The sequence below is a fragment of the Lampris incognitus genome, chromosome 3 (assembly GCF_029633865.1).
Source record: "Lampris incognitus isolate fLamInc1 chromosome 3, fLamInc1.hap2, whole genome shotgun sequence".
NCBI lineage: Eukaryota > Metazoa > Chordata > Actinopteri > Lampriformes > Lampridae > Lampris > Lampris incognitus.
Genome location: NC_079213.1, coordinates 41,349,067 through 41,375,110, shown reverse-complemented (window position 1 = coordinate 41,375,110; position 26,044 = coordinate 41,349,067). Strand labels below are relative to the sequence as shown.

Sequence of the window (26,044 nt, the reverse complement as noted above, 5' to 3'; positions counted from 1 at the left end):
ACTCATATTTGGCTCTAACTACCACCAATCTACCTCCCACTGTTTCCTCTACCACATAAGATTGTGGTAAAAACTTTTTAGAGAAGAGGAGCGCCACTCCTCCACTAGACTTACTCAAATGACTTACTCAAATGAAAACGTCACCATCCCACTCCTTCTTCCAGTCAGTGGCATTCATTATATCACTGTGTTTCCTGGACAAACATGACATCAACGAGCTTTAGCTTTACAAATTCAAAAAGACATGCTCTCTGTCTCATGTCTCTTGCTCCGTTTAGATGAAGTGTAGTAACTGTGAAGTTACTACACTGGTGAGAGAAGAAACACATGATAAAAGAACAACATTAACCAGAACAGGACATGACTTGTCTTATACTGCTTCTGACTCTTCAGGCTGTGATTCTTGTTTGATTTTCAGAGCCTTTTTCCTCAACCTGTCCAACTCCTGATCAGTGTAGCCCCGTTCTTCTTTTTGTCTCATCTGAGATTTAACAGAGTACACAAACAATTCTTTGTCTGCAAAAAAGTCCTCAATTTTGACATTTCTTACATTTTTTGTTTGTTGCAAGAAATTCTTAATTCAGCGTGCGTCATAGTACTCTTGCTTTGTTGCCCCTGACAACTGGGAGGAAGTGTGAGTCTGGCTGCCTACACCATCATCGTCCTCCTTAAACTCATCTTCAGACATTTGTACCTCTTGCTGCTTTTTCTTTAATACAGGCTGTCTATACCACAGTCCCCTTCCTCCTCCTCTTCCTCCTCTTCCTCCATACTCAGACGGTTGTTCCTCGTACTGCCTGCTTCTCTCCATTGTTATTACTCCTTTTTTGGCTTGAGAGACACTCGTTTTAGCTGCCTGCTTTCTCTTTAGTACAGGAACCTTACAGACTTTTTCTTCCTCCATCAAATCCTCCTCCCTGCTCAACACTACGCCTTCTGCAGCTCCACCTGTAGTGTTTGATGCTCAACACTACGCCTTCTGCTGCTCCACCCTTAGTGTTTGATGCTCAACACTACACCTTCTGCAGCTCCACCTGTAGTGTTTGATGCTCAACACTACGCCTTCTGCAGCTCCACCTGTAGTGTTTGATGCTCAACACTACGCCTTCTGCAGCTCCACCTGTAGTGTTTGATGCTCAAAACTACGCCTTCTGCAGCTCCACCTGTAGTGTTTGATGCTCAACACTACGCCTTCTGCAGCTCCACCTGTAGTGTCTGATGCCACTGCCTGTTCACTTTGTGCTTCTTTTTCAACATTTATGTTTTTCTTTTTAGACTTTTCAATCTGTTTGGGTGGTTCAGTTTTGTCAGTGTAATCTGGACTCTGTCCCTTTTCTGTTGTCTTTTCACTGTTCTGCCTGGTTTTACCATCTCCCTTTTCTGTCGTCTCTTCACTGTTCTACCTGGTTTTACTCGGTTGTTTTCTGATGTCTCTTCACTGTTCTACCTGGTTTTACTCGGTTGTTTTCTGATGTCTCTTCACTGTTCTGACTGGTTTTACCCTGTCCCTTTTCTGTCGTCTCTTCACTGTTCTGCCTGGTTTTACTCGGTTTGTTTTCTGATTTCTCTTCACTGTTCTGACTGGTTTTACCCTTTCCCTTTTCTGTCGTCTCTTCACTGTTCTGCCTGGTTTTACTCTGTTTTCTGTTGTCTCTTCACTGTTCAGCCTGGTTTTACTGTTTGTTTTCTGTTGCATCTTCACTGTTCTGCCTGGTTTTACTGTTTTCTAATGTCTCTTCACTGTTCTGCCTGGTTTTACTCTGTTTTCTGTTGTCTCTTCAGTCTTTTGCCTGGTTTAACTCTGTCTGTTTCCTGATGCCTCTTCACTGTTCTGCCTGGTTTTACTCTGTTTTCTCTTCACTGTTCTGACTGGTTTTACTCTGTCTGATTTCTGTTGTCTCTTCAGTCTTCTACCTGGTTTTACTCTGTTTGTTGTCTGTTGTCTCTTCACTGTTCTGCCTGGTTTTACTCTGTTTTCTGTTGTCTCTTCACTGTTCTGACTGGTTTTACTTTATCTGATTTCTGTTTTCTCTTCAGTCTTCTACCTGGGTTTACTCTGTTTGTTGTCTGTTGTCTCTTCACTGTTCTGCCTGGTTTTACTGTTTTCTGTTGTCTCTTCACTGTTCTGCCTGGTTTTGCTCTGTCTGATTTCTGTTCTCTCTTCACTGTTCTGCCTGGTTTTACTCTGTTTGTTTTCTGTTGTCTCTTCGCTGTTCTGCCTAGGTTTACTGTTTTCTATTGTCTCTTCACTGTTATGCCTGGTTTTACTCTGTCTGATTTCTGTTGTCTCTTCACTGCTCTGCCTAGTGCCTGGTTTTACCCTGTTTGTTTTATGATGTCTCTTCACTGTTCTGCCTGGTTTTACTCTGTTTTTCTGTTGTCTCTTCACTGTTCTGCCTGGGTTTACTCTGTCTGTTTACTGTTGTCTCTTCACTCTTCTGCCTGGTTTTACTCTGTTTGTTTTCTGATGTCTCTTCACTGTTCTGCCTGGTTTTACTCTGTTTGTTTTCTGTTGTATCTTCACTGTTCTGCCTAGTTTTACTGTTTTCTATTGTCTATTCACTGTTCTTCCTGGTTTTACTCTGTTTTCTGATGTCTCTTCACTGTTCTACCTGGTTTTACCCTGTCCCCTTTCTGTCGTCACTTCACTGTTCTGCCTGGTTTTACTCTGTTTTCTGATGTCTCTTCACTGTTCTACCTGGTTTTACCCTGTCCCCTTTCTGTCGTCACTTCACTGTTCTGCCTGGTTTTACTCGTTTGTTTTCTGTTGTCTCTTCACAGTTCTGCCTGGTTTTACTCTGGTTGTTTTCTGTTGTATCTTAACTGTTCTGCCTGGTTTTACTGTTTTCTATTGTCTATTCACTGTTCTGCCTGGTTTTACTCTGTTTATTTCTGTTGTCTCTTCACTGTTCTGCCTGGTTTTACTCTGTTTGTTTTCTGATGTCTCTTCACTGTTCTGCCTGGTTTTACTCTGTCCCTTTTCTGTTTCACTCTTCACTGTTCTGCCTGGTTTTACTCTGTTTTCTGATGTCTCTTCACTGTTTTGCCTGGTTTTACTCTCTCTGATTTCTGTTGTCTCTTCACTGCTCTGCCTGGTGCCTGGTTTTACTTTGTTTGTTTTATGATGCCTCTTCACTGTTCTGCCTGGTTTTACTCTGTTTGTTTTCTGTTGTGTCTTCACTGTTCTGCCTGGTTTTACCGTTTTCTAATGTCTCTTCACTGTTCTGCCTGGTTTTACTCTGATTTCTGTTGTCTCTTCACTGTTCTGCCTGGTTTTACTCCATTTGTTTTCTGATTCCACTTCACTGTTCTGCCTGGTTTTACTGTTTTCTGTTGTCTCTTCACTGTTCTGCCTGGTTCTACTCTGTCTGATTTCTGTTCTCTCTTCACTGTTCTGCCTGGTTTTACTCTGTTTATTTCTGTTGTCTCTTCACTGTTCTGCCTGGTTTTACTCTGTAGCGAGAAAAATAGGAAGAAACCTTAGGGAGAGCAACAGAGGAGGATCTCTCTCACAAGACAGACAATGTGCCATGGATGTTGTGTTTACACAATTTACATACCAAAGGAATAAAATTAAACAAGGCCAAAATGCAGCCAGGACTTTCCCTCATTACACAAATAAAAAAAAGAAAAAGAAAAACAGATCTTCATCAACTCCCACTATGCACAATACCACCCCCAGTTCTGGAAAAAAAAAGCCATTTCTGTGTAGGAGCTCTGCTCTGTAGGGTGATGTTCGTGGCGGAAACCAGTTTCTGGGAAAGTCCTGGAGAGCACCAGTCGTGGACATCCGGCCTGGCTCCATGAATCAGTGGCTCCTCCAGCAGCAGTAAGAGGACGATCGCCCAGTGCAACACACTCGTCGACCAAATTTGTCTCAAGCATCATCAAGGAGTTGCAACTTTCCTTTCTGTACAAGTTTTCTCAGTCTAAAGATTTCCTGGTCAGTAAATGTGTTTACATCCAAATCTCCTGTGTTTTTCATCAAACGTCTGACTGAGTCAACAAAAAGCTGTGAGTCTGGAAAGTAATTTTCCACCTTGACAAACCTTGAATCAAACCCTTGGTGACCTGTAAAAACTTCCTGATTTCCAGGAAAGCATAGCTCCCTTCAGTGTCCACCTGTGTACGAGGAGTGGAAACTGACTCACTGTCACTTTCTTCTGTGTCCTCCTCAGATGAAGAGGAAGATGGCTTTTTACCTTTTGAAACCCTCTTTGCATTTAAATTGTCCTGTCTACCCTCTGTGGGCTTCATTTTAATAGACTTTTTTAATTTTACTTCATCATCCAACAGCATCTCTTCCTCTTCCTCAAGTACACACTCTGCCACTCTAACAGCAGTCTACTATATGTGCTTCTTCCGACCACAATTCATATCTCGCCCAGCCAGGTTGCTTCACTCCCCGTTCTCACTGTTTTCATTTCCATCAGCTTCCACCTGTTTCAAGTCCTGTCACCTTCTCATCGTGAGCACCTTTTTTAACCTGCTCAACCTGCCCACCTTCCTCTCCTGCCTGCTCAGTCCGCCCGTTTTCCTTGTGCTCTCCAGCCTTGGTCTCTTTCTGTTCCACCACCTGGTCCATTTCTCCTGCCTCTCGCTCCCCGGCCTCCTGTCTGCCCTGTGTCAACTCGGCAGCACCGTCTTCAGCCAGAGATGTTCCGCTCGTGGAGGCATCAGGAGACGAAGGAGGCCCTTGAGGATCAGACCTACCCTCACTCCTGTCGGGACAAGAGCTTATTAAATGTCCCTCAGACTCACAGCCAAAACATTTCATCATGCCGGATATAACAAATACAATGTAGTCGAACTCGTCGATTCTGAACTTAAGCTTCAGATCCAAATCCTCCGCATTGTCTCTCAGAATCATGAAGCCTTGTCTCCTATGGGACACAACGTGTCTCAAGTGAGGAGACTTGCAACCGGAAGAGACCATTTTTATCGGGGACACTAGCTGTCCGTACCTTGCAAGCTCCTTCTCTAAAGCGGCATTACTCATGACCGGGGGAGCATTAGAAATGGTGAGTCTCGTGGCAGGATGAACCAGCGGCAGAACGGCAGTCAACATGTCCTTAATCACCACACTGCTGTCCACCACCTGGTTGACTTTATCAACACTATCGATAAACATGACTACAGCACTGTTCATTCTGGATGCTGATTTGATGCTTCCATATCCTACATGTTCGCCTACCACGAGGCAACGCTCCTCCACCGAGCACGTGACCCCCGGAGCCACTTTAATCGTATGCCGGCGTGTCAACTTCTCAAACGCCATTCCTCCACCTCCCACAGCGGCCATATTGCCCCGCTGAGGGCGGTAGTACTACTACCGAAAAAAAATCCACTTAGACCTGTCACCGAAAAAGATTAACTAACTAAAAGACAACAAAAAAGCACATGAAAAGGGACAAGACGGGTAAAAAAAAAGCTCGTTTTAGAAACTCGTTTATACCGAAGCAACACGCTGCTACTCCGTCCTCACTCGCACTTCTGCTCCACTCCGAGAGAGAGAGAGAGAGAGAGAGAGAGAGAGAGAGAGAGAGAGAGAGAGAGAGAGAGAGAGAGAGAGAGAGAGAGAGAGAGAGAGAGAGAGAGACTATATGTCAGGATATGCAGCAGGATATGTTAGGGCATGTCCCCGCCTGAGAGACAAGCAGCACAACACATGTCAGCTGTAGTCTCCTCACAACTCATGCTCCACCTTTTGATCTACTTCTGTTTCTTTATTGTTATTGTTGTTTTATTGTTTCTTTATTGATCGTTACAATGTTGTGTTGATGTTCATTATTAGTGTTATTGTGTACTGTCCACACTGTATTTTGATGCTTTGGCAACATTGTTTTAAAACTTTCATGCTAATAAAGGCCTGTGAATTGAATTGAGTTGTTAAGTAAATACTGCAGTCCGAACATGGAGTCGTTGTTCATAAACTGCACTATATTCACCGTGTTTTCAAATTCATCCTGGTCAGTGTTGACGTCCTACCCTAGGCCAGCATGAATGGCGCACTGCAAACTCTGGCCAACAAGATTACCGGCTTGGAACAAAAACGTACAGACTCACTTTTCATAATCTTTGGGGACTTTAACAGAGCAAAACAGCATATTATTAGTCCCACTAGGGAAAATAACACTCTGGACCACTGCTACACAAGTCTTAAGATGCGTATTGTTCTGTTCCCCGGGCAGCTTTGGGGCCCTCTGATCACTGCTTGGTTCATTTTATTCCAACCTACAGGCAGAAGCTAAAATCTGCAATGCCTGTGTTTAAAACACCGAAGACATGGACCAGCAAAGCAAACAAGAAACTGCAAGACTCTTTTCATTGCACCGACTGGAGTATATTTGAAGCTGCAACTGGCAACCTGGCTGAACTAACTGACACTATGACATCAAACCCCTCCCCCCTCCTTTTTCTCCCCAATTGTACCCGCCCAATTACCCCACTCTTCCGAGCCGTCCCGATCGCTGCTCCACCCCCTCTGCCGATCCGAGGAGGGCTGCAGACTACCACATGCCTCCTCCGATACATGTGAAGTCACCAGCTGCTTCTTTTCACCTGACAGTGAGGAGTTTCACCAGGGGGACATAGTGCAAGGGAGGATCACGCTATTCCCTCAGTTCCCCCCTCCCCCCTGAACAGGTGCCCTGACCGACCAGAGGAGGCGCTAGTGCAGCACAACATCAAAATGTTCTTCAACAAAGTATTAGGTTAGGCCAGCGGTCGGGAACCTATGGCTCGCGAGCCATATATGGCTCTTCCGGTGACGGCATATGGCTCCCAGACAATTTTGAGTTGAAAAAAATTTTTTTTTCAAAAAAATCAGTTTGGAACTGATTTTAAAATACTTGTGATATTTCTTAATAATACTGTGTCATTTTAAAGTAAACAGAAATTAGTTTTGAAGATAAATTTCACGGGTCACGGGTCACCCGTGGGTCGGGTCGGGAACCAATGGCTCGCGAGCATGTCCGGGTCATTGTAAAGGTGAAGAAATCAATTTTATCAGATAGCCAACTAGTTTATCCGCTTCAACCCTTGTAACGGAAAAGATGGCGAAAAGAAAAAAAGACGATGATTACCGTGCATTCCAGGCTGCGTGGACAGAGGAATTTGCATTTGTGGAGAGAGCAGGATCTGCGGTATGTCTAATATGCAATGATAAAATTGCATCGATGAAACGGTCAAATATAAAGCGGCACTTCGATACGCACCATGCTTCATTTGCATCGAAATATCCAGCGGGGGACAGCAGGAAAAGGGCATGCGAGGAGCTACAGCGGAGAGTGCGGACGAGTCAGCAGCAACTACGTGTGTGGACCAAGCAAGGTGACGGGAATTCCGCTAGCTTTGCGGGGGCTTTGGCAATAGTAAGGAATGGAAAGTCATTCACAGATGGCGAGTATGCCAAAACATTCATGCTTGATGCGGCCAATGAACTGTTTGATGACTTCCCAAATAAAGACAAGATAATCAAACGAATAAAAGACATGCCCCTGTCAGCAAGAACTGTGCACGATCGTAGCATCATGATGGCAAATCAAGTCGAGGAAACACAAATTAAGGACATAAACGCCGGGACATACTTTTCTCTCGCGTTAGATGAGTCAACAGACGTTAGCCATCTATCTCAGTGCAGTATCATTGCCAGGTATGCTGCAGGTGACACACTGCGTGAGGAAAGCTTGGCTGTTTTGCCAATGAAAGGGACAACAAGAGGAGAGGATTTATTCATGTCTTTCATGGAGTTTGCTAAAGAAAAAAAACTACCGATGGATAAACTTATTTCTGTCTGTACTGATGGTGCACCCTGTATGTTGGGGAAGAACAAAGGATTTGTAGCGCTTCTCCGTGAACATGAAAAGAGAGCCATCCTAAGTTTTCATTGCATCCTGCACCAGGAGGCGCTTTGCGCTCAGACGTGTGGCCAGGAGCTTGGTGAGGTGATGTCTCTGGTCATTCGAGTGGTCAACTTTATTGTTGCCCGAGCTTTAAATGATCGCCAGTTTAAAGCTCTGTTAGAAGAAGTTGGGAATCATTATCCCGGTCTGCTTTTACACAGCAACGTGCGTTGGTTGTCAAGGGGGAAGGTGCTCAGCCGTTTTGCAGCTTGCCTGAGTGAAATCCGGACTTTTCTTGAAATGAAAGGCGTCAAGCATCCTGAGCTAGACAACACTGACTGGCTCCTGCAGTTTCACTATCTCGTGGACATAACTGGCCATCTGAACCAGCTCAATGTGAAAATGCAAGGTATTGGAAATACAATCTCATCCCTTCAACAAGCAGTGTTTGCATTTGAAAGCAAGCTGGAAGTCTTTCTCAGGGACATTGAAACAGGTCGTCTTCTGCACTTTGAAAGACTGCAACAATTTAGAGATGCATGCTTAGCAAGTGACTCCACTCAACATCTGGATCTCCAGCAGCTAGCTGGCTTTACGTTCAATCTCCTGCAGTCATTCAAAGCACGTTTTGGAGAATTTCGTGCGCGCACTGGTCTTTTCAAGTTCATCACTCATCCACATGAGTGTGCAGTGGACAAAATCGACCTGACATGCATCCCCGGGGTCTCTATCGGAGACTTTGAGCTGGAAGTTGCTGACCTGAAGGCATCAGACATGTGGATGAGTAAGTTCAAGTCACTTAATGGAGAGTTGGAAAGTCTTGCGCGACAGCGAGCAGAGCTGGCGAGGGAACACAAGTGGACAGAAATTAAAAATCTTCAACCTGAAGACCAGCTGATTCTTAAAACTTGGAACGAGCTTCCTGTGACATACCACACAATGCAGCGTGTGAGTATTGCCGTATTGACCATGTTTGGCTCTACATATGCATGTGAACAGTCTTTCTCGCATATGAGGAACATTAAGACCAACCTACGCTCACGTTTAACTGATGGAAGCCTCAACGCCTGCATGAAGCTCAACCTCACCACGTATGAACCAGACTACAAGGCCATCAGCAAAACCATGCAGCACCAGAAGTCGCATTAAAAGTAAGACATATTTAATTTATTATACGTTAAAAATACTATATGGCTCTCAATGAAATATATTTAGAAATATTTGGCTTTTATGGCTCTCCCAGTCAAAAAGGTTCCCGACCCCTGGGTTAGGCTGTGAACACTTATGCAACCCGGTTATTTTAAGTTGGTTTTTTTTCCCCTGAAAGTGTTTTTCACCTGAATTTTATAGGTTGCAATTTCACATCAAATACCCCCAAATACACCCCAAACACTAATACAAATACCCTCAATGCACCCCAAACGGTCGTACAAATACCCCGTCAATGCACCCCAAACACTAATACAAATACCGCCAATGCACCCCCAAACACTAATACATATACCCTCCAGTGCATTCCCAAGACCTGGGTAACATGAGAGATGATTTGATATCAATATCTTTTGAATCGAAACAGCTACTGAAAATATAAACAGGAAAGCATCATGATGAAGGCAATAAGACTGAGCTGTGTCCTGAGGGTTCTTATGACATGTAGACAGTTCTGAATTACAGCAATATAGACTTTCCACCGCACTCCAAGGGAGACATACTTGATCTGATCTGCTGCTCTGCTGTAACTCCTCTTAATTGCAGTGCATCTGATTTGCCCATTTCCAACCACAAGTTAGTGTCTTGCGATGTTAATTTAACAGTATCCAAAACAAATTTGTCACGCTCCATCTCATTCCGTAACATTAAGAATATTGATCTATCTGCTCTCACTAGTGGAACTGATAACCTCCCAGTAAAGACAATTTGTCCACCCCGGACGAACTGGTCTCTCATTACAAAGATGGCCTTTATAGTATTATAAACAATATGGCTCCTTTAAAAACCCGCTCTGTTTCCTTTACCCACTCTGTCCCTTGGTTTACACCTGCACTACGCCAGTTTAAATCTAAAGGCCGTTGCCTGGAATTCCTTTACACAAAAACTGGCCTTGTTGTTCATAAAGACATGTATAATGAAGAAATACTTCATTATAAGGAGGCTCTGTCCACAGCAAAATCGTCCTATTACGCAAATTTAATTAGATCAGGTAAGGGGAACACTAGAACCCTGTTTTCCACAGTAAACAATATTTTATGGCCACCGGACAGTCTTGCACCTCACCTGTATTCAGTTGCTCAATGTAATGCCTTCATGACCTTTTTTTAATGCCAAAATTGAAAATATTCATCAGCAATTGAACTCGTCAAACAATACTGCATACAGTTTATCTTATTCACCCTTCTATGTTCCCCTCTCTTCTTCATTATCTAGTTTTAAACTCCCAACTGTTGCTGAAATATCTGGTCTTATTCGCAAATCTAAATCATCTACCTGTCAGTTAGACCCCCTTCTTACTCATTCAGTAAAAGCCTGTCTACCTTCTCTATCCTGTTTAATAACTGATATCATACATTCCTCCCTTACCTCTGGTCTTGTTCCCTCATCTCTCAAAACAGCTGCAATAACTCCAATACTCAATAAACCTGGTGCAGACCCCAACAATTTGAATAATTTTCGCCCAATCTCAAATTTACTATTTCTTTCTAAAAGACTTGAAAGAACAGTCGCATCTCAGGTACACGCTCACTTGACTCACAACAATCTGTTTGAACAATGCCAGTCTGGTTTTCACTCCATGCACAGTACGGAGACAGCTTTGGTGAAAAACACTAATGATCTATTGATGGCAGCTGACTCTAGGCTCTTAACCATACGTGTCCTCCTTGATCTGAGTACAGCTTTTGACACCATCTCACATAACATCCTCCTAGAATGATTAGCTTCCACTGGAACAACTGGCACCCCCCTTGACTGGTTTAGATCATATCTCTCTGGTCACACTCAGTTTGTCCAACTTAAAATTTTGAGATCTCAGTCCTTTTCTGTTACTACCAGTGTTCCCCAGGGCTCTGTATTGGGACCCCTCCTATTTATTATTTACCTACTACCTCTTGACCACATTCTCAGGAAATTTGGCATTCAATGTCACTGCTACGCAGGTGACACCCAGCTTTATCTATCCACCAAGCCTACCTCCACTCTTCCACCCACTTCCCTTTCTGACCGCTTACTAGAAATTAAATTCCGGTTTTCATACCACTTCCTCAAACATAATAGTGATAAAACTGAGGTCTTCCTAGTAGGCACTAAATCTACTTTGGCCAAACCTGATAGTTTTTCTCTGACTATTGACAATTCTATAGTTCCTCCATTACCTCAGGTTAAGAGTCTGGGTATCATCATGGACAGCACATTATCTTTTGAAGCTCACATCAACAATGTTACGCGGTCTACATATACGTCCACCTACGCAATATTAATCATCTTCGGCAGTCACTTACACCTAAAAGCACAGCCATACTCATTCACACCCTGGTAACATCCCGTATTGACTACTGTAATTCTATCCTCTGGTCTTCCTCTCAAGTGTCTTCATAAACTTCAATTGGTCCAGAATTCAGCTGTCAGAATCATTACCATAACTCCTTCCAACTCCAACTCCAACTCACTACATCACCGGCCCGCTTGTCTACCATGGGGTCTAGACCAGCATTTCTCAAACCTCTCCTGGAGGACCACTTGTCCTGCATGTTTTAGATCTCTCCCTGCTCCAACACAGCTGATTCAAATAATCAACTCGTTATGAGCTCTCTGATAACAAAACTGATCATTTAAATCGGCTGTGTTGGAGCAGGGAGAGATCTAAAACATGCAGGACAAGTGGTCCTCCAGGAGAGGTTTGAGAAACGCTGGTCTAGACTACCATGGGGTCTTGACTACCATGGGGTCTAGAGCCTTCAGTCGTTCTGTCCCCCGCCTATGGAACTCTCTCCCACAAGACATTCACAAAATTGACTCTTTCAACCTTCACATCCCATCTCAAAACTCACTTTTTCAAACTGGCGTATTCAGCCTGTGCCACGCCTCTGAGTTTTGTGCAGATGATGATTTTATACTTTTTATTTTCTACTCTACTTTGTTTTGATTTTGTGCTGTCTGATACAGTGCTGCTTGTTTTTTACTGTGTTCTGTAAGGTGTCCTTGAGTGCTCTGAAAGGCGCCCACAAATAAAATGTATTATTATTATTAAAATTATTAATTAAGAGTGTTTTATGACACGTATTAATTAAGAGTTTGTTTTTTATCCTATGACATGAATTAATTAAGTATTTTTTGGACAAATTAATAGCTGTGACACATGTCAGAGGGTACCTGAATAACATACGAGGGGTTTTGATATAACCTTCTGAATTGTTAAGCCATTGAAAAAAAAAACCACACACACACAAGGAATAGTCATAATTAGGGATTATTGGACTTTTGTCTGCCTTTAGATTTCGTTAACAGCCAGTAAAACTCATAAGTAGATGTGAAGTACTTCAGAGGTGGTTTGAAGTCGATATGTTAAACTGACAAGATATTACTAAAGCCCATTGTAATGTATGAGGGCCATTATATAATACATATAAAACATTATATAAAATATAACATAGGCTAGTGGCAGTCCAGCGGTGTGACAGGTAGAGGGAGAACCATTAATCATGGAGTAATTGGTCTGAGTTGTTTTGATGTATAAAATCAAAAGTTATTGCAAGTTGAATATACGTAAATAGCCCTTTTACGACGGTCCCTAACTCTCCGTATAGAAGCGCCAGTCACAGTGACGTGCAGCAAGTTCATTTGTGACTCCGTCACAGCCGCTGAAGCTGAGGAACAAGACTGTGAAACACCGACTGCATCTTCTTCTGCAACATAAAATGAACGTAGAACCTAAGGCTCCATCTGCATGGAGCTCCCGAGAGAAGAAGCTAGCGGCGGGTATCGAACATTAAACTAATTTCCCCGCGAAACATTTAGCCCACCGCCCAAGATCCAGCTAAACGAAAACGTGAACATAGGCTTTAAAGCTATCAAGTATGATGACGATGACGTGTCAGAGACATGAAGTGATGAAGAGCTGAGGTGACCCACGGGGCTGCTGTCGGTCAGTAGTGCATCACAGCCTTGTTGAACATGTGGTTACCGACACTCTGACTCGTGTTCAGTGTTGCGGTCGGAGTAAGATGATGCCGAGTGTAAAGTGACTCTAGCCACGAGTCACGGGACAGAATGTAGACCTGCGTCGACGCAGGACAAAGTAGTCTGCAGGACTGCCCAGGACCCGCCGTCTGCATGTTGCACAGTCATCCCATCACCTGGCGGTCACACGGTACATAAACCACCTTCACCACGGCGGGACAGAAGTAGTTTTACTTCACCTTACATTTAAGCCGTTGCACATAACGACGCAGGTCCTTGTCGGGGCTGCGCGAGTAGTTAATAATAGTTAATAATAATAATAATAATCGTTAACAATAGTTGCCTTCGCTCCACTAAAAACTTTTTTTCACACGTCGTTGGTTTCGACGCGTCACTGAATATTTCCATACCAGCCCAACTGTTACCACGGATAACGTTGCGTGGCTGCACAGAAGCTGGGAGACTCTATATATGGTAACACAGCCCGACCCCCGGCCCGGCCGAACCGACGCGATCCACACCGCGCACACGCTTCTGCAAAACATACCTGTGTGGAACAACAGCACAGAAGTCACGTACACACCGAGATGTTGAGCAGTTCGGAAGCCGATACGCATTTGACACAACTGCTGTCAACAGAAGCGTAGTTTGTGTGCTGGTTAGGTGATGCCCAGTGCATTCTGGGAAATTCCATTCACTGTCACAGGGATGTCCAAATATGAGCAAGACTCCTCCAGGTCAACGCACTTTTCTGGACTCTATCTCCGTGGTGGGTCATGGCAGGCTGTTCTATCATTTATCCCTTTTAAGGCACCAGTCACTAAACATTAGACATGAGTACTTGTTTTTTAAACAATAGCCGCGATTCTGACTGTCACGAGTCACCCACGTGTTGCTAAAATTAGATATCAGTTCTATTAGAATAAGCACTAGTTTCTGATTTGATTAGGAAAAGTCACTTGTCTTTTACTAGTAAAGGGTCAACACCGGTTTTAGTTAATAAACACTATTTTATTTTAGCTACTGGTGTTTAATTGAAAGGCACGCCTGTTCTTGTTAAGAACTTTACGAGGCATCACAGAGACTCTTCATTAACTACTAGTCACTGTTTAGGTAGCGCTCGTTGTTAGTCCAGTTCCACTCGTCATATATTAGTTACTATTCATCAATGACTAGTTCTGCTGGTCACCTCTCACCGTTATGTTGTTACTAGGAATATTATTATATTTGTGCTAGGAGAATTCTGGAGTGGGTCGGATGAAGTGGTGGGGAGTGTACCCCGGGAGGAGAGAGTGGTGATTGGAGCGGACTTCAGTGGACATGTTGGTGAAGGACACAGAGGTGATGAGGAGGTGATGGGTAGGTATGGAGTCGAGGAGAGGAATGTGGAAGGACAGGTGGTGGTGGATTTTGCAGAAAGGATGGAAATGGCTGTGGTGAATACATATTATACGTATTGTACCGACAGAGGGAGCGAGCTGGGAAGGAGGTGCGGCAGGTTAGGGCGCTCATAGAGGTGGAAATGTGCTGACGAGCGAGGAGAGTGTGCTGAGGTGGAAGGAGTACTTTGAGGCGCTGATGAATGAAGAAATGAGAGAGAGAGAGAAGGTTGGATGATGTGGGGATAGTGAATCAGGAAGTGTGGTGGATTAGCAAGGAGGAAGTGAGAGCAGCGATGAAGAGGATCAAATCAAGTGTCTTTATTTCGAACATGAAAAAATAAAAGAAAATATCACCCACCAAGCATGAATAAAACACAAAACAAATACAAAGCATTAAAAATAAAACCAAAAGAATTCAACAAAATTCTAAAATAATTCTCAATAGAGAATCATCGTCATCATCTTCTTCTTCTTCTTCCTCTTCTTCTTCTTCCTCCTCCTCGTTCCCTGTTTCTCAGGGGTCGCCACAGCCGATTTTATTCACCCTTTGCACGTGACGTCACGTCCCACTCGCGCGGAATATGAACGCCATGACGGACGCCAGAAGACTTACGATTCTGAGCACTGTACAACTCAGGTAGAGGCTGTGGTAGACCCAGAGACACCACCTTTGCTTGGAACTGGTGACTGTACTGCGGTAATATGCGTAGGAGACCACTCTTCTCAGAAGGGTTTGGGGTTGCATTGTCCAGATACTTGTAGAATTTTTCTATGGCTGCTGTTGACACACCTACTTTTTTCCCAGATGGACCTAAACCTGAACTGACCCGTTTGTACTGTACACCGCAGTGCTTCTTAGCAGGATTTGAGAAATCAATCGATTTCGCCTCCTCGAACAGAGCTTTGCCTGGTTTCAAGGGAGGCTGTCCCCACTGTCGTGGCCCATCAGTGAAGCTTCTGTCTTCCAGTGGTTTCACGGCGGAGTCTAGTGTATACAGCAGAGCCGTGATGTGGGAGCAGACCTCTCCAAGGCCTGCTTTACATGTGCAGTGGCCGCACACAACGGTCCCATCCTTCTTCACAGACACCCATGGTTTCAGCTGGGTCGCATAGTTCTGTACTCTATACTGTAGTCATAAGCCATAAGCCTCAGTGCCCATCCCTACATAGATAATATAGCGAATATATTACAGTGGCGACGAGGACGGGATTTCTGACTTGGGTCCTAAGATGGCAAGGAGGGGTTTGTGGTCAGTTATTAAACTGAATTTGCGGCCATAGAGATATTTATGAAATTTGGTCACGCCAAATATTATGGCCAACGCCTCCTTCTCTATCTGACTATATTTACTCTCTGCCTCTGTCAACGTACGTGACGCAAAGGCGATTGGTTTCTCGTCCCCATTTTCCATTATGTGTGACATTATCGCACCTATCCCATAAGGGGATGCGTCACAAGCTAATCTCAGTGGTTTCTGCGTGTCGTAGTGTACTACTACTGAGCTTTTCACTAACTGTTCTTTGGCAGCCTTGAATGCTGCTGCACACTCTGGTGTCCATTTCCATTCGACTTCCTTCTTCAGGAGTTGGTGTAGTGGCTGGAATATGGTCGACAGATCTTTCATGAAACGGCCATAATAGTTTAACAGTCCTAGGAATGACCGTAGCTCTGTGACGTTTGTGGGCTGGGGTGCATTTACGATGGCGGCAACCTTTGTCTCAGTGGGGTGAAGTCCCTCTTTATCTATCAGATGCCCCAGGTACTCTACTTTCTCCTGCATGAAGTCACATTTTGCTCTTTTCACTCTTACCCCGTAGCTCTCCAGTCGGCTCAAAACCTCATCTAGGTTCCTCAGGTGCTCCTCTCTTGTTCTGCCTGTGACTAGTATGTCATCAAGGAAGCAGGTCACATGCTCTAAGCCTTGTAGTATCTGGTCCATCACATTCTGGAACATAGAAGGTGCACTCGACACTCCATATGAAAGTCTGTGATAAACATACAGTCCTTTGTGGGTATTTATTGTTAAATACTTCTCTGAGTCCTTCTCTAACTCAAGCTGTTGGTAGGCATGTGAGAGATCTAATTTGCTAAAGAGAGTGCCCCCGGCCAGTGTGGCGAAGAGATCCTCGGCGTTCGGTAGTAGATAGGTCTCCTCTTCCACACTCTGATTAACCGTGACTTTATAGTCTCCACAGATACGAATTGACTTGTCTGATTTGGGTACAACTACTATCGGGGCAGCCCACTGACTATGGTCTATCTTTGAGATAATACCAGCTTTTTCCAGCCTATCTATCTCTTTTTCAACTGCGTCTTTTAGTGCGTATGGCACTGGTCTTGCCTTTCTGAAGACAGGTTTTGTATCTGGCTTCACTTTGATATTTGCCTTAAATTCACTAATAGTGCCAGGCTCCTCAGCAAATACTGCTTTGTGTCTCTGTAACACTGCCTCTACATCTGTGTTATCACTGCCCCCTGCTGGTGTAACTGAGAACATGCTTGCCCAGTCTAGTTTAAAATTGGCCAGCCAGTTACGGCCAAGGAGGGCTGGTCTGTCACCTTTCACAATCACAAGAGGTAAATCTCCACTCTGGTTGTCATATTTCGCATTGACAGTCACTTGGCCCATCAAGGGAATGTTCTCACCGGAAAAGGTTGACAGACGCACTTTACTTTCTTTCAGTGGCAGGTGTGAGAGATGTTCCTTGTACACTATCTCAGATACCAGGGTTACGGCAGCTCCTGTGTCAAGCTGCATGTCTACAGGGTTTCCTTCTAACTTAATATTGACCTTAATGTCCTTTTTTCCATTACCAACTGTATTCGTGGAGTACACTGTATTCATCGGATACGCACCAAACAGTTCATCCTCATTTCCATCTCCTCTCTCACTTGGACTGTGGTCTTCAGCCACATACTGTGTATGTCCCTGTCTATTTTTAGTTTTACACATTCTTGCTATGTGCCCTACCTTGGAACACTTGTGGCATGTCTCGGTTTTATACCTACATACTTGAGCTGCATGGTTGTTACCTCCACATCGGTAACAGGGTTGGTGCGTTTCTGTTCTCTGTGGTCTAGAGTTATCACTGGTAGGTTGCTTGCTTTTCCACTCGCTGGTGGACGACTTGCTTCTCCACACACCCTTGCTTGTTCTCTTCTTGTCTATCTTATTCACAGTTGCAGCTCCGCTTGGTTTGCTGGCAAACTCCAGCGTATTCTTTGACGCCATTTCCATAGATAAGGCCAGCTCACATGCTTTTGCAAAAGTCAGATTGTGTTCTGCGAGCAACTTTCTCTGAATAGCCTCCACCTTTAAACCACTAACAAATCGGTCTCTCAGTGCTTCATTAAAATGCTGACCGAATTCACAATGTGTGGACAAGTGCTTTAAAGCAACCACATAATCAGACACTGACTCATTTTCTAGTTGGTTTCTTTTCTGAAATCTAAAACGTTCGGCTGTGATTAGTGGCTTGGGTTTATAATGGGATGCTAGTTTCCCGCTCAGTACTGCATACGTGAGGCTACTCGGTTTTTCTGGTATGCAGAGGTTCTTTAGTAGGCCATAGGATTCTGCGCCTATCACAGACAGGAAAACATTGGCCTTCTTACCGTCCCCCACTTCATTAACGATCATCTATTGCTCCAATCTTTCAAGGTACGACTCGAAGTCCTCTTTACCTTCCTTGTATTCAGCAATATTGCCGATGAAATGCGCCATGCTTGTGCTTGGCTTGGCTAGCTAGTCTTTTCTTGCTAGCTGGCTGTAAGCTAGCTTGTAGCGTCACGTTGCTTCGTCCGCTTTTATTAACTACTGGGATTACCTTCTCACATTAAAGCTATCCCATCCTCGTTGCCACTGTAATATATTCGCTATATTATCTGGATGTATCTTATACTGCTAATATATCCATAACAGTGATTTGAGCCGGAGACCAATTCCCAACGTCTGGTCCTCTTTATTGTAACTCTCCGACTGTCGCAGCAGTCAACATCCGGAGTATATGAGAGCCTAGCTTAACCACCACTAGGTAGCGCTGTTGGTCTACTACACTCCGGTCCCCCTTTTTGAATATGGGAACCACCATCACCCCAGCCAGCCACTTCACAGATACTGTCCCCGACCTCCACGTGACACTGAAGAGGCGTGTCAACCAAGACAGCCCAACAAGGTCTAGAGTCTTCAACATCTCAGGGCGAATCTCATCCACACCTGGCGCCTTGCCACCGAGGAGCTTCTTAACTACCTCAGAAACCTCTGCCAGGGATATGGATAGGGCTTCCCCTCAGTCTTCAGACTCTACCTCCTCCACTGAGGACGTGTTAGCCGGGTTCAGGAGCTCCTCAAAGTGTTCTTTCCAATGCTTGACAACAAGCCCTGCTTCCCCTCCCTGAGTCACCGGATGGTTTGCCAGAACTTCCTTGATGCCAACCGAAAGTCCTCCTCCATAGCCTCGCCGAACTTCTCCCACACCCGAGTTTTTGCTTCCGCGACTGCCGAAGCGGCAGCTCTTCTGGCATCCCGGTACCTGTCTGCTGCTGCAGGAGACCCCTGGGTCAACCAAGTCCAAAAGGCCTCCTTCTTCAGCCTGACGGCTTCCCTAAATGCCGGTGTCCACCAGCGGGTTCCTAGGTTGCCACCTCGACAGGCACCGATGACCTTATGACCACAGCTCCTGCCTGCAGCATCTACAGTACAGGCTTTGAACATGATCCACTCAGACACCATGTCCCCAGCATCCTTCAGGATACACGAGATCTTATTCCGGAGGTGGGAGTTGAAGACCTCGCGGACAGGGGCCTCCGCCAGACGTTCCCAGTTCACCCTCACTACACATTTGGGTTTGCCAGGTCTGTCCGGCAGCCTTCCATCTGATCCAACCCACCACCAGGTGGTGATCAGTTGACAGTTATGCTCCTCTCTTCACTCGAGTGTCCAAAACATACGGCCACACATCTGATGATACGACCACAAAGTCTATCATCGACTTTCGGCCTAAGGAGTTCTGGTATCAAGTACACTTATGAACTACATTATGTTTGAACATGGTGTTTGTTATTGCCAATCCATGACTCGCACAGAAGTCCAATAACAAGGCACCGCTTGGGGGGAGATCGGGGTGGCCGTTCCTCCCAATCACACCCCTCCAGATTTCTACATCATTGCCCACGTGAGCGTTGAAATCCCACAGCAGAACTACAGACATGGAGCCCTATCCAGGACAACACCTAGAGACTCCAAGAAGGCCGGCTACTCCACACTGCTATTTGGTGCATAAACACACACAACAGTCAGAGCCTTCCCCCCAGCAACTCGCAGTCATACAGAGGCGACCCTCTCATACCCCGGGGGAGAACTCCAACACAGCAACACTCAACCGGGGACTTGTGAGTATCCCCACACCCGCCCACGTTATGTGTGGAGGAGGTGAGACCAACTATATCTAGTTGGTACCGCTCCACCTCCCTCACCAGCTCAGGCTCCTTCCCTGCCAGAGAGGTGACATTCCACTTCCCGAGAACCAATCTGCGATGCCGGATGTCGGTGCGCTCCAGTCCCTGCCTTTGCCTGCCGCCTGATCTGCATTGCACCTTACCCAAATGCTCATCCCCACGTGTGGTGGGTCCATGGGGTGGTGGCTCCATCTTGTTTTTTTGGGCTGGGCCCGGTCGGGCCCAATGGGCCAAGGCCCAGCCACCAGATGCTCATCGACGAGCTCCCCTCCCATGTCTGCTCCAGGAGGGGGTCCCAATTTCCCTTTTCTGAACGAGGTGCTGTAACTCTGCTGGTGTAAATTAATTGGGGTTTTTCAGAATAGCTCTTAGTCTGGCCCCTCCCCTGGGACCAATTTGCCTTGGGAGACCCTACTAGGGGCTATTGCACCTGACAACACAGCTCCCAGGATCACCGGGACACACAAACCCCTCCACCACGTTAAGTTCACGATTCTCGGAGGAGTTGGTATGATCAGATGAGAAAAAGAGAACAAATCTCTCTGACCAAGGCACTCCATGTAATTAAAAATGTCTTTATTGAAACTTAGACATATCCAAAAAGGACCTAAAAATGCCCATGCGTAGCGGCTTGGGCCTTCTTCAGGGCATAGTGAGACAAAACAGAAGTGAATTCACTCCTACCATCTCGTTCGCATCAGAGAAGGAGACGAGTGGAGGACAGCTTTCAATACGCATCTGGGACATTTCGAGTACTTAGTTATGCCTTTCGGCCTCACAAACGCCCCTGCAGTTTTCCAGACCCTTGTTAATGACGTGCTCCGGGACATGATCAATGTTTTTGTTGTGGTTTATTTGGATGACATTCTAGTTTTTCCCCGCTCGCTCAACGAACACATCCAACATGTTCGCCTGGTGTTGCAGCGCCTTCTGGAGAACCGCCTGTTTGTCAAGGCGGAGAAGTGCGCTTTTCACACCCCATCACTGGAGTTCCTTGGCCACATTGTGGAGGCGGGGCGCGTTCGGACCGACCCTAAGAAGGTCGAGGCAGTGTTGGAGCGGCCCAGACCCCAGAACCGGACAGAGCTGCAACGCTTCCTGGGTTTTGCGGGTTTCTACAGGAAGTTCATCAAGGACTACAGCCGCATCGCCGCGCCCCTCTCAGCCCTCACCTCCACCCTCCGCCAGTTTGACTGGACCCCAGAGGATCAGACTGCCTTTACAGAACTCAATAGGAGGTTCTCCAAGGCCCCGGTGCTTTCCCACCCGGATCCTACCCGCCAGCTCGTGGTGGAGGTGGACGCCTCTGACTCTGGGTTGGGGGAGGTCCTCTCACAACGCTCAGCAGAGGATCACCGTCTGCACCCCTGCGCCTTTTTCTCCCGGCGCCTCACACCAGCTGAGCGCAACTATGACGTTGGCGACCGGGAGCTGCTGGCCGTCCATGCCGCCCTGGCAGAATGGAGACACTGGCTCGAGGGGGCGGAGCATCCCTTCCTGGTGTGGTCAGACCACCGGAATCAGGTGTACATCCGGTCAGCTAAACGGGTGAGTGACCGCCAGGCCCGCTGGGCGCAATTCTTCAGCCGATTCAATTTCATGCTGTCCTGTCATTCAGGCTCACAGAATTCCAGAGCAGACGCACTCTCTCGGCTCCACCCGGGGGCGTCTACGAAGGATGGCACCCAGGAAGGTGCCCTGGACACCATCTTGCCTCCGACCCGTGTTGTGGGCGTCGTCACCTGGGCCATCGACTCTCTGGTCAGGCCTGCCCAGCGAACTCACCCCAGCCCTGGTAACGTTCCCCCTAACCGTCTGTTTGTGCCTGCCCCAGTCCGCTCCAGGGTTCTCGAGTGGGGCCACTCCAGCCGCTTCACCTGCCACCCTGGCGCCTCCAGGACACTGTCCTTCCTCCGGCGGCGCTTCTGGTAGCCTACTATGGAGGCTGACGTTCGGGAGTTTGTGGCGGCGTGTATCACCTACGCCCGGAGTAAGACCTCCCATCACCCCCCTGCTGGTCTCCTGCGTCCCCTCCCGGTCCCCAGTCACCCCTGGTCACACATCTCCCTGGACTTCGTGACTGGACTCCCGGTGTCTCAGGGTAACACAGTCATACTCACCATTGTCGACCGTTTTTCCAAGCAGGTCCATTTCGTGGCGCTCCCCAAGCTCCCGTCCTCCGCCGATACTGCCGAACTCCTGGTTGTCCACGTGGTCCGTCTCCATGGCATTCCCCTGGGCATTGTTTCTGACCGTGGTCCCCAGTTCTCTTCCCAGGTGTGGCAGGCCTTCTGTAAGGGGATTGGGGCCACGGTCAGTCTCTCTTCTGGTTACCACCCTCAGACTAACGGACAGGTGGAACGGACCAACCAGACTGGAGTCTGCCCTGAGATGTGTGACCACCAGCAGCCCCTCGACCTGGAGCAAGAACCTCGCCTCGGTTGAGTATGCTCACAACACCATGATTAGCTCTGCCACTGGAATGTCTCCTTTCGAATGTTCACTGGGTTACCAGCCCGCCATGTTTCCCCTGCAAGAAACTGAGGTGGCGCTCCCGTCATCTCCGCCGATGCCGCCGCATGTGGAGGTCTGCTCGTGCCGCCCTGCTGCGAGCCAACGACCGGTCCCAACACTCCTCTAACCGGCGTCGCGTCCCAGCCCCGGCCTACCAGCCTGGTCAGCGTGTCTGGCTCCTGGCCAAGGACCTCCCCATCCCGACGACCTCTCGCAAGCTCGCCGCTCACTAGGTGGGACCCTACACTGTGGAGAGGATCATCAACCTCACTGCGGTGCGTTTGTCTCTCCCTCCTTCTCTTTGGGCACATCCCGTGTTTCATGTTTCCAAGCTGAAGCCTGTGTCTGTCAGTGCCCTCTCCTCACCTTTCGCAGCCCCGCCTCCTCCCCCGTGTACTCCAGGACGGCGACTCGGTCTGGCCGGTCAGGAAGCTGTTGCGTGTCCGCCGCCGTGGGAGGTACTTCCAGTACCTGGTGGACTGGGAGGGCTACGGTCCGGAAGACCAGAGCTGCGTGCCCCGGTCTTACATCGCCGACCCCGCCCTCCTGTCGGACTTCTACCTGGAACACCCTGACGCGCCTGGACGGTCGCCCGGTGGCTCCCGTAGGAGAGGGGGTACTGTTGTGATCCAGACGCAAGGCGCGTCTCCGCCTGAGTCTACCAGCAGGGTTCAATCAGCGCGCTCGTTGAGAACGCAGCCACGCACCAGAGGCTCATCGGAAATCAGCGCACCTGAAGCCAATCTGCAGCCAGCTATAAGAGAAGACGCTGACGTGCCAGACTGTGCCATGTAGTACGGTAGTTACTAAGTAGATCGCTAGACACGTTGGCTGTGTTTTTCTCCTGCAATTCCTGCATTGTGATTCCGGAGTCTAATTCCGTGTCTCTCCGTCCCGTCCTCCCAGAACCCCCGGTGCTTCTCGGGCTCCGTCTTCCTCGCGTCCCTTGTGTTCCTCGGACCCCTCCCTTGTGCTCCCATGCTGCTTCCCGCAGAACCCCTACTCCTGGACTTGTGCTTCACCAGCACGCACAAACACCCTCCAGTCATTTACATTCCTACACACACGCACCACACTCGCCCTGCACACAAACACAGTCTTTTACACACCCCACATTCAGGACTCTAGTTGCACCATACACATCCCGCATTTCTCTTCCCTGAATATAAATACACGTGCCTACGAGCTTGACCCTGCCGGACCCCTGCACTGGTTCCTTTCCGACGTACAACATTAAGTATTTATTTAAACTTGCTTGAAGACATACAGTGAAATAATGAATTGCATCCGTTAAACAATAACTTTGAACCTGATCTAATACACGTATGCACAAAGCACGTATACACGTAGGCTATGCATGTTCAGAAAACCGTGTGGCTCCACTCTTCCATCTAGGCTACTAGCAATTCCCCTACTTTCACTGACTAGAGCGCGCTAACCCAGGAACACTCTTCTCCAGTTCTTAAAGTGACATGCACCTATTTAAGACCACACAGCAAACTTAATACATAAATAAAGAAAGCAGTTACCAAAATATACAATGTGTAAAAGAATATGTATCTAAACTAATTATTCAAATTACCAATTAAAACATTAATTATTAACCATTAGGAGACATTTGGCTCCCACATTACCGGCCCCTAATTGTTCTGATAATGCTAAAGCCTAGAACAGTGTTTCTCAACCCAGTCCTCAAGGAACCCCTATCCTGCAGATTTTCATTGTAACCCTGCATAGGTAGCCCTGCTTGTACTTACTCGACCAATCATCTCGCAGCACTTAATTATGCAAGGTGTGCAACATCTGACAAAATTCATTGCTGATTGGTTGAATAACTACAAACAGGTACCTATTCAGGGTTGCAAAGAAAATATGCAGGATAGGGATTCCTTGAGGACTAGGTTGAGAAACACTGGCCTAGAACAATGACCACGTCCATAACAAATTCCATATCAAATTACATCAATACATAAAATGAGCAAGCATTTGTATCATCAAACTTCTAATGTTACAAAATATGAAAAGGAAGTGCTTGGTAAGCACACAGTCCAATATTTCGCCAGTCAGCTGGACAGGTCCATTTTCTGAAAGAAAAAAGAGAAACAGAGAGAGAGAGAGAGAGAGAGAGAGAGAGAGAGAGAGAGAGAGAGAGAGAGAGAGAGAGAGAGAGAGAGAGAGAGAGAGAGAGCATGGCTCATCGTGGGGGCTCAGTCTTTACCACCTGCCCATTCAGATTCCATGAGGAGACAGATCTTTGTGATGGGTCTGTCCAAAATGTTGGTCTTTGTCTTGATGCGAACTATGCGAACAAGCCCCTTCTTGTCTGGAATCGCCTCAATTGCTTTTCCCATAATCCATGAATTTCTTGGAGCACAGTCATCCGCCAGAAGAACCACATCTCCTTGTGCAAAGTTTCTTGATGCTGTGGACCATCGTTGCCGCTCCTGGAGTTGAGGTAGGTACTCTTTAATCCATCTCTTCCAAAAAAAGAGCAGTGGAAACGTGTTCTGTGGAGTGACGAATGATGCTTCTCCATCTGGCAGTCTGATGGACGAGCCTGGGTTTGGTGGAGACCAGGAGAACATTACCTGCCTGACTGCATTGTGCCAACTACAAAGTTTGGTGGAGGAGGGATAACGGTTTGGGGCTGTTTTTCAGGGGTTGGGCTAGGCCCCTTAATTCCAGTGAAGGGGAATCTTAATGCTTCAGCATACCAAGACATTTTGGACAATTCTATGCTTCCAACTTTGTGGGAACAGTATGGGGAGGGGCCTTTTCTGTTCCTGCATGACTGTGACCCAGTGGACAAAGCAAGGTTCATTAAGACATGGTTGGGTGAGTTTGGTGTGAAAAAACGTGACTGGCCCGCACATAGCTCTGACTTCAAACACATCGAACACCTTTGGGATGAACTAGAACAGAGATTGCGAGCCAGGTCTTCACGTCCAACATCAGTGCCTGACCTCACAAATTCTCTTCTGGATGAATGGGCAAAAATTCCCACAGACACACTCCGAAATCTTGTGGAAAGCCTTCCCAGAAGAGTGGAAGCTGTTATAATAGCAAGAGGGGGGGGGCAACTCCATATTAATGCCTAAGGATTTAGAATGGGATGTCATTAAAACTCCTGTAGGTGTAAAGGCCAGGTGTCCCAATACGTTTGTCTATATAGTGTATATTGCACCTGCCTCCATCTACGCCGTGAATAGAGATCATCCTTGTCGAATAATCCTGGTGGTAATTATGGTTTCACCTTCAGCAGCAGGAAATGATTGGGTGTCAGTGCCTCCAAGTCATTTGGGTCCCTAAATGCCTTTGTGATAGGTCGGTTGTTGATGATCGACTCTGCAAGATCCAGTTGTAGCGCTCTTCTAAAAAACACCATCCATTTTCACAGCTACTGTCGCTGCAGTCAGCTCCATATGGGAAATGGTGGGTTGCATGAGAGGCACCACTCTGGATTTGCCCATCATAAATGCACAATGCTTCTTGTTATTCATGTTCCACAACAGAAGGTAACTGACTGATCCATATGTGTCTTCACTTGCATCAGCGAAGTGATGTAATTGCGCGAATGCATGAACTCCAAAACTCTCAGGTTTAAGACATCTTGGAACTGAGAAGTGTTCCAAAGCTGGAAGGCCAGCTAACCAGTCAGACCACCGTTTCTTAAT

At 46.6% G+C, this 26,044-nt stretch overlaps 1 protein-coding gene across 2 annotated transcripts in view; it reads right to left on the bottom strand.

Moving 5' to 3' along the window:
• The window catches only part of msrb3 (methionine sulfoxide reductase B3), a 52,411-nt gene extending 38,704 nt beyond the window's left edge, over positions 1-13,707 (bottom strand). The window contains exon 1 of one of the 2 annotated variants that reach the window (XM_056276546.1): positions 13,564-13,707. In XM_056276546.1, the coding sequence (XP_056132521.1) occupies positions 13,564-13,633 (70 nt within the window). In that variant the 5' untranslated portion in view covers positions 13,634-13,707. The remainder of the gene's footprint in view (positions 1-13,563) is intronic. The other variant, XM_056276545.1, reaches the window with a different exon arrangement.
• Positions 13,708-26,044: the final 12,337 nt, after the last annotated feature.